The 16149-nt window shown below is 54.1% G+C and overlaps 1 protein-coding gene and 1 long non-coding RNA gene across 3 annotated transcripts in view; one reads left to right on the forward strand and one right to left on the reverse strand.

Annotated features, from left to right (window-relative positions):
• The window catches only part of DOCK2 (dedicator of cytokinesis 2), a 361300-nt gene that overhangs the window by 5730 nt on the left and 339421 nt on the right, over positions 1-16149 (reverse strand). Inside the window, exons 41-47 of the mRNA XM_016160161.2 lie at positions 15940-16081; positions 10625-10706; positions 9411-9495; positions 8539-8625; positions 6047-6223; positions 4722-4805; positions 1517-1654 (exon numbers count right to left, since the gene is read on the reverse strand). Coding sequence (XP_016015647.1) covers positions 1517-1654; positions 4722-4805; positions 6047-6223; positions 8539-8625; positions 9411-9495; positions 10625-10706; positions 15940-16081 — 795 coding nt within the window. The remainder of the gene's footprint in view (positions 1-1516; positions 1655-4721; positions 4806-6046; positions 6224-8538; positions 8626-9410; positions 9496-10624; positions 10707-15939; positions 16082-16149) is intronic.
• LOC107518470 lies at positions 4484-8775 on the forward strand. 2 transcript variants are annotated; one of them, XR_001598861.2, is made up of 4 exons: positions 4484-4656; positions 5525-5656; positions 7201-7318; positions 7989-8775. It is a non-coding gene; the product is annotated as an uncharacterized LOC107518470 (long non-coding RNA). The 2 variants fall into 2 exon arrangements; XR_004951941.1 differs by lacking the exon at positions 7989-8775 and having other exon boundaries at positions 7201-7423.

Here is a 16149-nt window from a genome sequence, read left to right on the forward strand (position 1 = left end):
ACGCTCGGCCGGGAGCTGGAGTCACGCGCCTCGTCCTCCGCCTGGGCGGGGAGGAGCGTGGGGCAGAGCAGGCTGTCAGGGTGTCCTGGCGGGCTGAGGCTAAGGGGCTCGTTTAATGAGGGATCCGGCTGGCCTTTATTCCTCATTCGGGAGAGGTGAGCTCTAAATTCTTGTAATTCCCCCAGTGACAGAGTGTCTTCTTTAGTGGTCATGGCGGCCCTTTATGCTAATGAGAAGAATCAGGATGGGGGCTGGCCAGGCCAGAAAGACCAACCATGTGATTACATGGCTGGGGCTTTGAGCCCTGTGACACCAGCTCAGCCTCCAGGGAGGGTAGGGGCCATCACATGACCAGCGATTCATCCCATCATGCCTGTATGATGAAACCCCAATGAAAACTCGGGACACTTCGGCTCAGGTGAGCTTTCCTGGCTGGTAATCCTACGTGGATGTGCCAGTAGGGTACCTAGGGGGACATGTCACGAGGACACAGAAGCTGCGCGTCTGGGGCCGTCCCGGACCTCGCCCCTTGAGTCTCTTCATTTGGCTGGCCTTGGTTCGTATCCTTTATAGTAAAATCATAATCATAAGTATAGTGCTCTCCTGAATTCTGTGGAATTACCAAGCCTGAAGGGGTAGTGGGAACCCCAAACCTTACGACCGGTGTGTCAGAGGTGCAGGTGGCCTGGGAACCCTAAGCTGGTGTCGGAAGTGAAGGAGTCTTGTGAAGGACTTTGCCCTTGGCGTTTGACCTAACTCGGGCAGGCCGCATCAGGGGCGCGCTGGCGCGTCACGCAGGGGGTGTCGGAACCACTCTTGTGCTGGAAGGCGGGAGACCCGAGTTCACCTCTACGCTCTTCCGGTAACTCTCTTCCCCTGGCTGGGCCTCAGTTTTCCCATCAGTAAAATGGGAGGGTTGGGCCAGGTAGCCTCTAAGGGGCCACACGGGCTTGACATGTTATGAGTCCATTTTTTTCTGGGGAAGAGGATAAAGAAGACATTCCTGCGCGTCCCAGGCCAATGGCCTCTTTAGGCCATGGAGCTTACTAGTGGCCAAAAGCACTGGCTTTGGGGGCCAGCAGAGCCAGGTGCCAGTTCTGCCTTTCGCTCACTTGTTACGCAGCCTTTGGCAAGTTACTGAACACCTCCGACCCCCCGGAAGAGATACAAAGGGTTAACATCATTCCTACCTCACGGGCATGTTGTGAGGACTACATGCCCTAGTGGGTGTCAAGGGCTTGGACCGGACAAGGTGCGGAGCAGGTGCTTCCTCTACGTAGCTTTATAATTAGCACCGTTGCCCGACTGAAGGTTCAGGGCCGAATTCGTAAGTGGTGTTAGTCTGAGGGTGACTTTTGAGGAACCAAGTTTCCAAAGGGTCCCCTGGGTCGTCGGCTCCAGCGACACTGGCCCTCGGGCCCTCTCCTCAAGGGCAGGTCCCGTGGCCCTGGTCCCCATGGAGCCCCGCTGCCCTCCCCACCCGTCTCGGCCCTGCCACCCACGGGGACTGCCGTACCATCTCTCTGACACCGTACTCCTTCTCCACCTTCACTTTCAGGCTCTTGAAACATTCCTCCATGCGGTCGTGGAAGGGCCGCAGGTTTTCCGACACCCTCTTCTCGTGGATCTTAATCCCGGCTCCCAGGAAGGGGATCTGGAGAGAAAGGCGGTGGACAGTGAGCCAGAGGCTGGCCGCCGGGCCTCCGTCTGGACCCGGCCCACGGAGCAGCTGAGGTCCTCTGCCTGCCGAGACCCGCCCAGGGCAGGTGGGTCCTCTGAGACCTTCGCACAGGGCCGCGGCCCTGGGGGACAGGAAAGCTGCAGGCTCGGGGTGCGCTCTGGACAGGGGAAAAAGACGTGTCGCTGCCTTTGCAGTTCGGGGGTGCTGGACCCCCGTTAGAGGCTGTACGCTTGGAAAGCCTCCCTCTCACGGGATCTGAGGGCGCAGCGAGGCCCTGGAGGAGAGGAACGTCTGTTGCTTTGACTTAAAGCCTTGCCCAAGACATTCTCGGTGATGTCAGGGGGAAAGTATGAGTGTCCGAAGCAGGGAGACTGAAGAAGGGAAGGGCTGAAAGAGAAGGGGGAGCGGGCACAGCCTCGCCCTACAGCACGGGGACCAGTCGTCCCTCGTGTGGCTGCGCTGTTCGCAGTGCGGAGCTCACCAGCCAGGAGCGAATTTTTAAAGACGATGAACAGCCTGGGGGAGGTGAGGGAGGAGGGGATGACGGATGTGAGGGAGGTCAGTGGATACTGCCTGGACGGTGGCTACAAGGACAGCCACGGGGAGAGCTAGCATCGCGACCTCGGGGAAGCACATGAGGGGTGCGCAGAGGTAGAATACAGATTATTTTGAAGGAAAAAGGAGGATGTTTCCACAATTGGCCTGAAACCACACGGCAAAGGAGAAACCGACACCTTCGGTGAGACTAGGAGACATCTGTGAACCTGTCCCACACCTGTCAGGGGGAAGGTGGGTGGACGGCGGTAACGGCCCTTCCAGGGCAGAGGAGGGAGTTGCTGATAAGAGGCCAACCTGCCTCCAGGAAGCCAGGAGGGGCTCAGGAATTAGAGGCACCGGGTACCCCGGAAAAGCTAAGAGGAGTCAAGAGGCTGGACAGAGGGATGTGTTGAAATGCTGTGATGGGAGCAGTTAAATCTGACAATCTGCCATCAGGAGGCAGCAGGCCCGATTTTGTCCGGCGCTAGGTTCCGTTGCCTGGCACTCCGTGGGGACTCGATAACAGAAGTGGCAGGAATGAACGGAATGGATGAGGGATGAGGAGGAGCTGCCGAGCAGTGGGGAGACACGCGAAGAGGCCGCCTGGACCACGGGCAGGGCAGCATCTCTTGAGTGTAGGTGCCTGGACTCTGGGTGGCAGAGACATGGCCCAGGGCAATCCCCTATTCCTTGCAGAGCGGGCGTCTGTTTCACAGTGGCAGGGCGAGGTGGCGACGGGCTGTGGAGAGGCCGGCCACTAGGGGGTGCTGGCTGAAGAGGCCTGGCTAATGGCTCTCAGACGCTCTAAGGTGTAATGCACGCTTTCCAGGTCTCCTTTTTTTTCTTTGCAGCGTCTCCACTAGCCCCAAGACTGTGGCGGAACGTCCTTACCAGGCACAGGCAGGTGTCAGCTGTGCTGTGAGGCTGAGGGCCAGGCTTTGGGCGCCGTGGACAAGGCACGGAGCCATTACCGGGTGATAAGCGGGACCCAGTGGAGAGGCCTTGGGCGGTGGATATGGATTGAGAATGACACCCCAAAGCCAAAGAAATTTGTGTGACATTTTAGCCCACCCCGGAGCGTTCCAGAAATATCTGAGGAAAGTAACCAATCAAAGCCCAGCCTTCCTGCTTCCCTGGCTGGGGGTGGGGCGGAGGAATCATTATTTGAGCATCAAAGGGCATGATGACCTCGGAAGGTTGGGGACCGTGGGGATATTTGGGTTTCACAGATGGCACAAGGTAGGAGAGGAGAGAAAATTCCAGACATACGAAATGCATTCAGGAGAGTACTTCTGTGTTGCACTTGGCATTTCATTTTTAAAGCCTCACTTTGCATAAATCGGCAGAGGCAGAGAAGGACCTGAATCAGGAATCCTTATTTTAAGAAAAGAGGCTGCGCCCAGTGTTTCTCACTTCCTGATTTCCCTAGAGTAACAAAACCTCCCCACCACGATGGCTCGCTTTTCCGTGGTGCGTGCTGGCTGGTAGGGAGGGAGGACGGGCAGCTGCAGGCTGTCCCTGCTCCCGAGCTCGCTGCCCCCCCCCCCGCGTGTGCCCTCGGGGGCACGCCTCCCCACCAGCGGTGTTCTGGGTGTCGGGTGGTCCATGGGGAGCAGGGAGATGTTTGAGGAGGGGGCTGCAGCAGGCCTGGAGGAGCCCGGTCTTTTGAGAGCTTCTGGGGGGAGGGTCCGGTGGATTGTTTCTTCTCTAGGGAGTAGGAGAGAAGGGGAGAGAGAGGGAGGGAGGGAAAACACAGGAGAGAGCCAGAGAGAGGAGGAGGAGGAGAGCGGAAAGCAGAGGGAGGGTTATGATGATGGGGGCGGGGGTGTGGGGCAGAGAGAGGCAGAAGGGCGGGACGGAAGCAAAGAACTTTGGAGAGAGGGGGAAAGAGACAGATGCTCCGAGAGGAAGAGTCGGACAGGAGAGCGAGGAGGGAAGGGGCAGGAGAGAAGGGTGGAGGAGAGACAGCAGACGTGGAGAGCAGGGCAGGGGAGGCCCGTGCCTGCCGAGTGCTCCGCTCGGCTCTGGGGGCCTGAGCGGCTTCCGCAGAACAAAGGCCTCGGTCATTTCCCAACCCTGATGTCCATCTGAGTATTGTCTGCAACAGACCGGGACAGCCTTAGAGGAGGAGAGGTGCCGGCGAGGGCCAAGTCTTCTCCTGTCTGACTGGCAGGTGTGGGGTATGGCGTGGAGGGGGGGTATGGGGGCCTGACTTGCATTTCAGACCCACTGGGACAAGCCCCCTCCTGAGTTCAACAACCAGTAAAGCAGTCTTAGCACCGTGTGCAGAGCATCGCTGCCAGGGACCCCAAGGGTGAAGGGCCCCAAGGCCCAGTTCCAGGCTGAGCCTGCTCAGGAGTCAGAAGAGGGGCCGAAAGCCAAAGGACAAGAGGACGTGTGAAATTAGGCTGTGGCAGCCGGAGGCCAGCTGAGGGCAGGTGCGCAGAGGGATGGCGGGGGAGCGAGGGGGGAGGGCGGGCTCCCCAGCCCAGCTCCGCCTCACCTGCCACGCAATCAGGTCCTTGAGGCGGCTCAGCTTGTCCTGGTCCTCGGGGTGGTCCCTGGTGTACTCCTCAGTGAAGAAGGCCTGGGGAGGACAGACAGGTATTGGGGGTTTCTTTTTTCATTTGGTATGGACCCCATAACCCATTTCTCTGGCACTGGGAGACGATTCTGCTGGAGGCGGGCAGCAGTGAGGTCCTGTGTACTTGACGGAGCAGGGACCTGTCGGGACCCACACTGTTTTCTGTTCCTGGAGGCTCAGATCAGTGCACACTAGGAATGGGCCACAAACCCCAGGGAAGCAATTCTCCATGTGGGGTCCCCAGACCATCAGCATCGGCATCACCTGGGAACTTGTCAGAGATGCACATTACTGATGCATGTTCAAGTTTGAGAGCACTGTCCTCAAGGAAAAGAACCCAGTAAGGAATTCCAGCTCCCCTCACCACGTTGTGTATAATCTGGGCAGCCCCTGGCTCTTTCTGGAGCTCATGCCCACACATAAACACGCATATCCTATCAGCCCTCAGGACTGAACAAAGGCTTCCTGGCAATGACTCCATGGGGCATCTGAGGGTAGCTGGCATACCTGTTGGGTGACTGAAACTAATGTCCCTGAATTATATTGGCGCAGAAAAGGTAATAGGGACTTCATCACGGGATTTATTGGGATGAAGAACCCATTTTCCCCTCAGTGTCTCCTATAATATATGGTCTAGGTAAAAACCAAAAAGGACTTTCTGTTCTACTTTGATGCCAGGAAAAGCTATGTCCTACCACTGAGAAATGGGTATTTTTTCCCAGGAGATAATGCAACTCATAGATCCAGTGGCTTTTCCCTTGTTTGCCATGGATACCAGGAGGCTCAAAAATGAAATCTGTGGCTCAAATGTGCGAAGATATCTGGAGGGACCCTGTGACCTGGATGTAGAGACCGTAAGTCCCCTTTGGAGTTCTCATCTATCCTTTTGGCATTTTCATAGATTCCGGGTTTCATTTCTTTCCTGGAATGGATCACGTCCTTTGATTCATGGTTCCTCTACCTTAATGGCCTGGCTCATGGTCACCCAGAGCCTTTCCTTGGCAGAGGTTCCCGGATGTGCCCAATGACCCCTGTCCCTTCCTGCCGCAGCAGTGTGCGGCACTAAGCGGGGGAAGGATGAGAGGGAGGCTGCAGGACCCCTGGAAGGTGAATGAGCCAAGCTCGAGTGTCCCCTTGGGGGGCAGCAGCCGCAGTGAGATGAGCAGCATGCAGCTGCGTCTGCCCCCAGGTGCTCCGGCCACCGCTCCACCCCCCGCCAGGGCCCGGACGGCAGGAGCCCTCACCTTCTCGTACTTGGCGAACCCCCCCATGACGGCAGGGTCCACGATGCCGTTCAGGAGCATGGACAGGGGGTTAATGGGGAGGCTTTCGTCACTCTGATATTGGTTTATCATCATCAGGATCTTCTCGTTGGCCGTGGACATGGTTTCGATGGCGTTCTCCAGAGGGCTAATTGTGGTCTGTTGAAAATAAGATCACCAAAAAGAAAAGGTCATAGCAGGTCACTTTAAAAACGGATATAATTATTGGTATTGATTTCATTTAGGATTAGAATTCCAATGAGGCAACGGTCCCCAAGGGGCTGTAGCAGGCTCCTGTGACTGGTGAGCCAGGCGACTGCTGTCTGAGGAGAGACAGGCTGACTTTCTGCATCATGAGAAAGGGATGTATTTCCTAGGGAGGCGGAGGCAGGAAGTGTCAGGTGCTTGCTGGGGTTGCAGAGGCTGGGCGTGCTCCAGGGAGGTCTTCCTTCTCACCGCCTGGGTGAACCGTGCTCCAATTCAACCCACCCGGCACTGCTTGTGCCCCTATGTGTGAGCCGGCCGCAGAGAGATCAGAAAAGCTGGAGTGTGATTGCCCAGCCCGGCCCAGAGTAGGTCCTAAGACTGTGTAAGGCATCACTGTGCCAAGGTGGATTCAGTTTAGTTGGGAAGGTAAAAACTAAACACCTTTCCAACGCTGCTTAACAAGCAGTTTAAAAAGAGTGCCATCAAATGCTAACTGGCTGAACTGTGTGGTTCTCAAGGGTAAAAAACTGAACACAGGGTCTGCAAACATTTCCTGTAAAAGAGCCACAGTGACTATTTTTGACTTTTCAGGCCGGACATTCTCTGTTGCAAAGACTCAACTCCCTTCTTGCAGGGAGTAAGCGGCTCTTGGCAACGCGGAAGTGAATGAGCATGCTTGTTCCAATAAAGCGACTCACAAAAATAGGTGGCAGATGGGACCTGGCCCACGGGCCACGGTTCGCTGAGCCCCGAATTAAAGTAACCCAAACTGAGTGCAAATATCAGCTCTGCAGGTTTTTTTCTAGCTGTGTGACTTTGGGAAAGTTTCCTAACTTTTCTGATCCTCAGTTGACTCATTGATAAAACAAGGAGAAAACCTGCGGAGAGAATAGCTCGTAGTTACTGTTACTCATTTGTGTGATTGTCAGGACAGAGACGAGCAGCTGCTCTAAGGACGGAAGACCCACCGGCAGCCTGTTGAGTATTATTTCAGATAATATGATCCCTGACTCAGCAGAATTCCTGGGACCAACACGCTACAGACTGGTAGAAAGTTTCTGATTCTTTACCTCAAAAATGGGTGCCTGACATGCGGAAGGGAGATTGGAGGGCCGCCGGGTGGCTGGGTCCCCTGGGAGGAGGCGGGCACTAAGGGCTGGCGCGCGATGGTCTCAAGGCTGATGATACAGTAGCTTGAAAACACCGAGCAGACCATGTTCCCCAGCTGCTCACGGGCCCAGGTCACTCGGCAGAAAAGCCAGTGTCTGCGCAGTGGCCTGCGGTGTCCTGCGGGGTCTGGGATCAGACCACTACTCAGCCCGCACCAGTTCCGATCCAGACACAAGCATGCTCGGCCCCGGGGCCTTTGCACTGGCTGCTCCCGCTGCCATATCCTTCCCTTCAATAGCTGCAAGGACCGGCCCCCGACTTCCTCCCGGCCTTTGCTCAAAAGCCGTTTTATCCGCGGGGCTTTCCCTGGCCATGCTATTTAGACGGCGCCTCGTCGCTCACCTTTCTCTTTCATTTTCCTCTGTAATGGTTATCACCGGCTGACCTCCTGCATATCTACTTTGACATTTTAGTCTGTTCCCCACTAAAATGTAAGCTTCGTGGTAAAATCTTCAGGTCTTAGAACAGTGCTTGACATGGGTTAGGTACTCATGAAATATTTGTTGAATGAAAAAATCAGACACCTGAATATGTCTCTACTTTTCAGGTTTCTTCCTCACCACCACGACCCTTCCCCTGCATCCTGGGAGCCGTGGGGATCCTTAGCTGCCTGAGGCTGCGAAGACCCTGAAGGGTATTGGGAAGTAAGACACATGCCAGTTGAAGGAGGGAGTCCAAACGTTTGCATTCTAGTCACAGCTTTGCCTCTGTGCGATTTCCTCTCTCTGAGCCTCGGTTTGTCCCACTACGAGTTCAGAGTGAGATTCGGCAAATGCGCCCCAAGGTGCTGCTGGGACTGGGGGGCTGTGAGGACAGAGCTCCTGGTCCTCCGCCTCCCTGCTGCATCCGACCGCAGGAGCTCGCCACTCAGCAGCGTTCAGTGCCACGGGTTCCATTCGCAAGGAACGGAAGTTACCTGATTTTTTTTTTTTTTTTTAAATCTGAAAGCAGCTCATTTGGATGCTGCCTCAGGTCTCTTCCTGCACAGGAGCTCCAGGACTCCCGTGGTGGCTTCCAACAAAGGCGCGGCCCCTTTTCACAGTCAGAGAGGCCTCCCGAGGCCGGGACAGGTGCGCCGTGAAGGCTCACAGACTCACCTGGGACATGTGAACCACCTCGAACCAGCGCAGGATCCCCGGGAGCTTGTACGCAGTCACGAAGGAGGTCCTCTCGATCCACATCGACTGTCCCACGGGCAGGCGGAGGCAAAGGAAGGAAAGCAACACACTTATGAGACCGGGGTCTCGGAGAAGCTTGGCGGGAACCCCGCCAGGCCCCGGCCTCCCATCCGCCCGGAACTGGAATAAAATATTCCGTGACCCAGAAGCGTTCTCGCCTCACCCTTAAGAGTTCTTTCCCAAAGTGAAGGTCGAGTTCGCCCTGGACTTAGGTCCAGGAAGTTTTAACCTGGGTCTCTGAACAGTTTGAATTCATAGGCAATATTGAATATACCTGCCTGCATTTTCATGGGGAGGGTCCACAGTGCTCATTAGATTCTCAAAGGGATAGTGACTCCCAAATATAAAGAATCACAATCTAAGGCAAAGAGCTGAGAGACTTGAAGCCACCTTCCAATGCCAGCCTTAGCTCTTGGGCATAAAATGCAGGTCGTAATTGGGAAGTGAGCCTTGGTTTATTAGTATTTCCTGGAGGGTTTGGCTTCGTTAACGCCCCTGCTTAGCCTGAGAGCTACTACCTTCTGGAAATGCCTGAATGCCCTGTGGCTGAAAGCCGCATCTCACACAAGGCCCGGGTTATATCTTGAAAGTGGAAAGGCCCCCAAAAGGAGAAAACGAACCCAATGGGAGACGCCAGGAACGGGTATCGTTGTATCAGCAGGTGCTGGCTTTACTATCTCTGGCTCTGAATCAAATTCCCTCCCATTTGGAGGCTGGCAGACGCCTGCTCTGGTTGGTCGGGGTGGTTCAGGAAAATGGTCAAGGCTGCTGAGGGGGAGGTAGGTACTCACGGCAAACTCGTTCTCGGGGTCGACGGTCCCCCTGCGCACCGGCCGCGAGTAGTGGAACCTTTGCACGTAGTTGGATTTATAAAAGCTGCAAGACAGAAACGAGGCTGAGGCTCCTGGTCGCGCGCTTGGCTGCCGACAGAGAACCTGACCTGTCTCTGCCCGGGGAGGCCTGTTACAGCGAGCTTTGGGTCTGGCAGGGTCCGTGTCCTCGCAAGGTGATTCAGAAGGTAGACTGCTGTTATACCCATGAGAACACACCTCAGGGTACCCAAGGCGTTGGAATTCTCACATTAATGCACACAGAGTTGCCTGGGCCATCATTTCCTGTGACCTCGATGAAGGATTTAGACGCACCAAACCTGTTGTCCCAGGGGTATCTTCCAAAGATTTCTGTAGGTGTCTCAGCCACCCCCAAATCAATCTCACTAGAGAGTGAGGTTCTGACGTGAGGACCGGCAGTGTACAGTGCTAGCTGTATAGCTGTTGTCCCCTGCCCACAGGCACCTGAATGAGAGGTGACAGGAGACTGAGACCCGCTTCAGCCACCTGCTCAGCCGCGTGGACTGGTGTGAGGCTGCCGGGCGGGGCTGCCCTCCCTGAAGGAAGGGGTCCTCGTTCTCCTGACGAAGGAGCCCCTGCTTCCCCTGGAACTCCCGGGGGGAGGCCGTTCACTAAGGCGCCCGAGGCGCTGTACTGGGTACCTGGGCCTACGGCGGGGAGCTGGACAGATGGAAGGGGCGCAGCCTTGTGCCCCAGACGCCACGGGCCCCACGCCTCACGGCCTCATCCCTGACCTTGCCGGCTGGTATTACACAGATCGACACCTGCTTTCATGTGACTTCCTCTAATGTCCCTTTATCATGGTCTGAACACATCCACTGTCAATACACAGCCTCGACAGACGCTGAAAAGACGTCCACCTGGGAGAGCTGCTCGGCATGAGCGCTGAGCCCCCCGCCCCCTGCACACACTCGGGGATCGGCCTCCACAGTCGGCCCAGGGGACCCCATCGCTGCTCGCTGAGGATCCGCTCAGCCTCGCTCCTCCCTGACGGCTCCCTGGGGGTGATGCTTCCCCCAGAAGGAGAGGGAAACGGGCCGGCTGAGCTAGAGAAGGAACCAGGGGGCGCTGGGGCCTGCCCCGCCACCAGCCGGGCTTGGCGGCGCCATGGATTTCCCTCCCCGTCCTCTCTTCCGGTGAGCTGCGGGTCTTACTTTATGATCTGGTCAGGCACCGGCTTGTTCTTGAACCTGGGGTGCTCATCCAAGACAGGCTGGACGGTGAAACACTGGATGTCTGGGATCCCTGAGTCAAGGGTTCACAACACGTCTGTTGGCCGACGGGACCATTCCAAGCATAGCAGGTCCCGGCTGAGACTTTCCAAATCGGCCCTGCTGGGGTCAAGTTTTTATTGAATAACCAACCTCAGGTTGCCGGCTGCCGACTAGGTCCTAATGACCTGTAAGTCAGAGCTGCCTGTCACTCGCAACCCCGTCCCAGGGCTCGGCCCCCGCTAACGGCTGCTCAGCGGTGCTTAATCATCATGATCGTTGCCATATCATCATTAACAGTGACGCCATCTAATTCATCTACGGCTCTCAGTCGATTGCAAAGTGCATCTCACATGGGCTCCTTTCAGGTCTCCAATTCCACCGAGCATTGTTACTAATGTAATCGACCCCGTTTCGCAGAGGAGGGCATCGAGGTCAGAGAAGCCAGACACTTGCTGAAGGTCGCATGGCTTGTGAGAACAGAGAGTGGGGTGCTTTGACTCTAGACTGCTACTCGGTGTGGCCCTCTGACCAGCACCAATGTCACCTGAGAGCTTGTTAGAAATGGTGGATCCCAGGCCCCACCTCAGACCTGCTGAATCAGTCTTTATTTTTATAAGATCTTCACATGCATGCTCACGTTTGTAAAGCACTGATTTAGGGCATGCAAATACATGACTTTTTGCACTTCACCTCTGAATGGCTGAGAAGTAATTCCTCTGGGAGGATTGTAAGGCCATGTTCAGTCTCAGTGGGAAAGAGTCCCATGACCAGTTAGTGATGCCTGCTATCGTCACGGGATGTAGCAGAGGCACCGTGTGAGCCAGACCTTTGTCACACTTATTCTAGAGCTTATTCTTTTTAAGCCAATGATATGGCAAACTCAATGAACAAAGTCAGCCGTCACTGGCCCCATCCCTGAGCTCTGCTCCCTTTCCCTACCTTCCAGGGCGTCTTTACCCATCTGTCTTCTTTAGGGATCTAAGTTCTCTCGTCGCTCAGTTCTACCAGAAGACCACCACGACCCCAGAACCTCTTCTCCCAGGCCTGACACTTCTGCCAACTGAGGAATCACAAACTCCTCTTGCTGACATTCAAATGCGCCAATGTGTGAATATGTGAAATACTCAACTACGATCCCGACCCATTTCCCACCATACGTCTGCGTATCCAGGAGATTCTACTGTTCCCTGTGCTCGGAACATTGCCTCCACTTCCCACGGCCTCCGCGAACATGCAGGTGACCCTCAGCCAGGTGCCGTTTTCTTCCTTCTCTGCAGCATTTTGCCTGTGGTTGGGGCTCTGACCTCTCAGGTCCCGTCTTCTCTCCCCCCCCCGCCAGATCGTGGGCTTTCCGATGGCAGAGGCTATGATTCTTTCACACGTGAGAAATGGCCAAAACATAAGTCCAAGTTAAATTTGACTGGTCCTCCTCCCCACAAACTCGCTCCATGATAATATGTTGGGCATGTCCAGTATTTTTGAGCATTTTCAACGTAAACACCTTGGCCGTAAGACTTTTTGCTGCAAATGTTTCCACTGCAGAACTAATGTGCCCTAAGGCAATTTTTGTCATAAAAGATAAAAATAATTGGTTGACAGTTTGGTTTCATTTCTCCATTGACAAATCGATTCGGATACATTAAACCATGCATTTAAGCTAGTTGTTTCTCCATTGATAAATCGATTTAGATACATTAAATACTCAATGTATTTAAGCTAGTTGTCACGACAGTTTGGTTTCATTTCATTTCTCCACTGACGAGTTCTCAGTACTCCCATTTTTAGATTTTATAAATCTGAGCCCTCAGAATGCTCTGTCTACACAGTGAAAAGTAGACGGGGTGGTCTGAAAACAGTGGATGATAAGGACAATACAAACCGACTTGATAGAGAATATGATAATAAAACTTACTGGGCCAGATTGCATGCTATGCTAGAGAACGATGGCAAACCAGTCCAAACCCCGGGGTACTCCTGCATGCGCTGTATGCAATGGCATTTCCCAGAGAGCTTTGGAACATCGATCAATGGACATGTGACGGCATGTGAATACAAATCGACCGTTAAAAACAAATGCATAGCAATAAAGTCTTTTTAATTTTGTTATGTACTTTTCCCTGTTTCATTATGTCCTTTTACAGCAGAACTGCCCGATGGCGAATTAGTTCTGCAGCGAAAATGTCTGCTGTGAAATGCTTGCGGCCAAGATGTTTAGTGTGAAAACACCCAGAACCTATGTTGGGGATTTAACTGTTTTACCTCTGAAGTGCATTATGACATCCAGTTAGAGCCCCCGAGAGGGGGAGAGAGAGAACGATGCTCGATGCATGCCTGAGCCTTCCTGGAAGGACCGCCGTAATGCTCAGGGACACCATTTCCCTTCTAGAGCCACCCAGCCGATGGCCTCCCTGGGACGGAGGGAGCTCAGGATGAAGTCTAGGGCAGGAGGCGGCAAAAACGGCCTGCAGGTCAAACCCGGCTCACCATCTGTTCTCGGAAGGTCCACGGCTAAGAATAATTTTTTATATTTTTAAATGGTTGAGAGGGGGGGGCATGGAGAGTATTCTGCGATGTGTAAAGCGATATGAAATTTCAGCGTTCATAAATCAAGTGGCCATGCCCACCCATTCGTGTACAGTCCGTGGCTGCTCCCCCATGAAACAGCCGAACTGAGTAGTTGTGACTGAGATCACATGGCCCAGAAAGATTAAAATATTTCCTGTCGGGTCCTTTATAGAGACGTTTGCCATCTCCTGTTTTAAAGATCGTTCTAGGTCAAGCCTACTGTTCTTAGCTACTGGCCTTGGTCCCAGAGGATAATCCAAACCAGTCCCGATGACACCGGTGACCACAGGAGGATGCATGGCTAGACTCTCACCATGTGCAGGATCTATGCATAGAATTGTGGCCCCAAGGTCCGGGCAAGAGGAGAATAAGGGACAGGAGATGACCAACTAAGAGGCCTTTGCTTTTCAATGTCTTCCCCAACTCGGATACCTAAGTGGGAAGACATGAGATCTGTCACCTTTCCAAACTGCTGGTTAACTTTTGGACACGTGAAGGCAAGAGAACAGAGACTGAACAGCTCGGATTTGGGTAAGAAGCAGACCTGGGTTATGGCGCTCACTCCATCCCTCCCTGTGGCCGTGTGCAAGCTGCTTACAGTTTTTTCATTTGTAAAGTGCAGAGAGCAATAACACCCGTGTTGTAGATTATGAGGACAAAATAAAAGAAAGCATGAAGAATGCCTAGTGCATGAATGGTTAATAAAGAACATTCTGTTCACTAATCTTAGACAAAATGATGATATGATGGAAAGAATACAAACTTTGAGACAGACAGATCTTGGAGTTTAAATCTCAACTCCATCACCAACTAGCTTTGTAACCTTACCTCTCTGCCTCTCATATTCCTTCTCTATGAAATAAGGAAAATTCAGACCCACTTCATAGGGTTTTACGGGGATTGAAGGCTTGTGGTAATAAAGCGCTCAGTCCCATGCATAGCATGAAGAGGACGTTTGGCAAAGGCCAGACCTTCCTCTTCCCTTCCTACCTGGTTCTGGATGCTGAATCTGGCCTACGTGTGATTATCTGGCTCAGGAATATGTGCCCTCTCCCCCCGCCCCGAGTTAAAAGGCCATGGAGCTGTTCGGCACCAGATGTCCACGTAGAAGGGCCTTAGTATTAATCCCGCGTCTCGCCTGTAACCAAACTCACATTTGTAGCCAGCCAGGCCCACCAACGGTTGCATTTCCTCCTGCAAATAACCGTGGTAGAGCAGGCATGAAGGACAGGCAAGCATAATGAAAGGTCGCAGATGAATATTTATCACCCAAGGGAAAGGGATTTGGATTATGGTTTGGCAGACTTAACAGGCTAGCCATGTAACCTGTCAAGCCCATTGTAAAGGCTATAACTTAATTTGTGTTAAAGGGTACGAAGTGGGCCGGGTTAACGAGCCTCTGCCCAGCTGTGTGCCGTGCCCGTGGGTTTACAGACGCCCTGCCCCCGGGGTCCCGCCTGCTGCCTGGAGTGGGCTCCTGGCCCCGAGAACACTGCACCCCACCCCACCTCGCTGCATTGCCTCCCACGTGCCCTTCGGCGAGCTGGCTCCCTCTCTGCTTCCTTCCGCTATTTGTCTAGCTCTCCTTTCTCTCTCTCTTGTTCCTTTGTTCTTGTGTTAACTGAGGAGTATTTCCCGAGAGCTGGCTTTGTGCGGGGCACTGCGGGGCAGAGGAGGAGTTCCCGAAGTGAATGAGGCAGCGCAAGCCTCCGCCCTCGCGGGGTTTAGGTCTAGCTGACACTGTACCTTCAACAGCACGAAAGGCAATGACAGAAATTCTCTCAAGAAAACAGTTTGCGGTAACACAGTCATAAAAGTTCAGGAAAGGCCACTGTAGGTGACTGAGGAAGGCCTCCCCCAGGAGGTGACCCCGAGTTAGGATCCGATGGCGAGAAAGGAGCCGGTGGAAAGGAATGCCAAGCAGAGGGGACAGGATGCTCGCGGGCCCGAGGTAGGAACAAGCCGGCGTGTTTAAGGAACAGAAAAGAGGCCAGTGTGGCCAGAGGGGTGTGAGGAAGAACAGGGCTGGGAGGAGAGGCACTGGAGAGGCGGGCAGGGGTCAGACGGTGACGAACTTGCAGGCCTCACATGGGAGTTTTGATTTTAGCAGAAGAGCAATGTGGCACTGTTTAAGTTCTTGGAACCTGCTAGGCGCCTTCCTGCTCCTGCCTTTGCACACGATGGTCCTTCCGTCTGTCTAGGACATTCTGCCCACCTCTCACTAGCCTTTGGCTCGTTGCTCACCTTAAACCTCACCTTCCTCAAGGGAGCCTTCTCTGCCCTCCTAACCACAGCACCCCGCATGGCTTCCGCATGGCACCGATCGCATTTTTATAAATAAATATTTAATGGTGCAATTGGTTGTTCAATGTCTCTTTTACCGATTGGATTATAAGCTCCCTGAGGACCACCTTGTGAATGTTATCTCCAGCACTCGGCATAATGCTTGGCGCGGAGTCAGGGCTTGATAGTATTCGTTACCAGAATGGATAAATGAATGAATGAGTGAGCGACTGAATTAACCAACCAATGCAACATTTAGAATTTCCTGAGATGGGTCCTTTGGACCCCACATCGGACACTAGAATTGGCACCATGGCAACGATCCCGGCAGCAGCTCTGAGCCCTAAGATGGGGCCCGGTGGGCTGCCCACGTCGGGCCCCTTGGCTGGGACGCTCTCCAAGGATACACTGGCCGGGGGCATTCTTCACATCGTCCCCGGGGGCCGAGGTGGTGTTCATCTTCTCCGCGTTGGGGAACTGGGTCATCAGCTGCATCTGGAAATCTTCTCTCCGCTCATACTCCTTCCCTCGGTAGATGAACACTTTGTTCTGCAGAGAAACGACACCTGTCAGGGATCTCAGGGCCCGGGCTTGGAGGACGTGGCCCACGCAAAGCC

This window comes from Rousettus aegyptiacus, unplaced genomic scaffold, assembly GCF_014176215.1.
Source record: "Rousettus aegyptiacus isolate mRouAeg1 unplaced genomic scaffold, mRouAeg1.p scaffold_m13_p_7, whole genome shotgun sequence".
Classification (NCBI taxonomy): domain Eukaryota; kingdom Metazoa; phylum Chordata; class Mammalia; order Chiroptera; family Pteropodidae; genus Rousettus; species Rousettus aegyptiacus.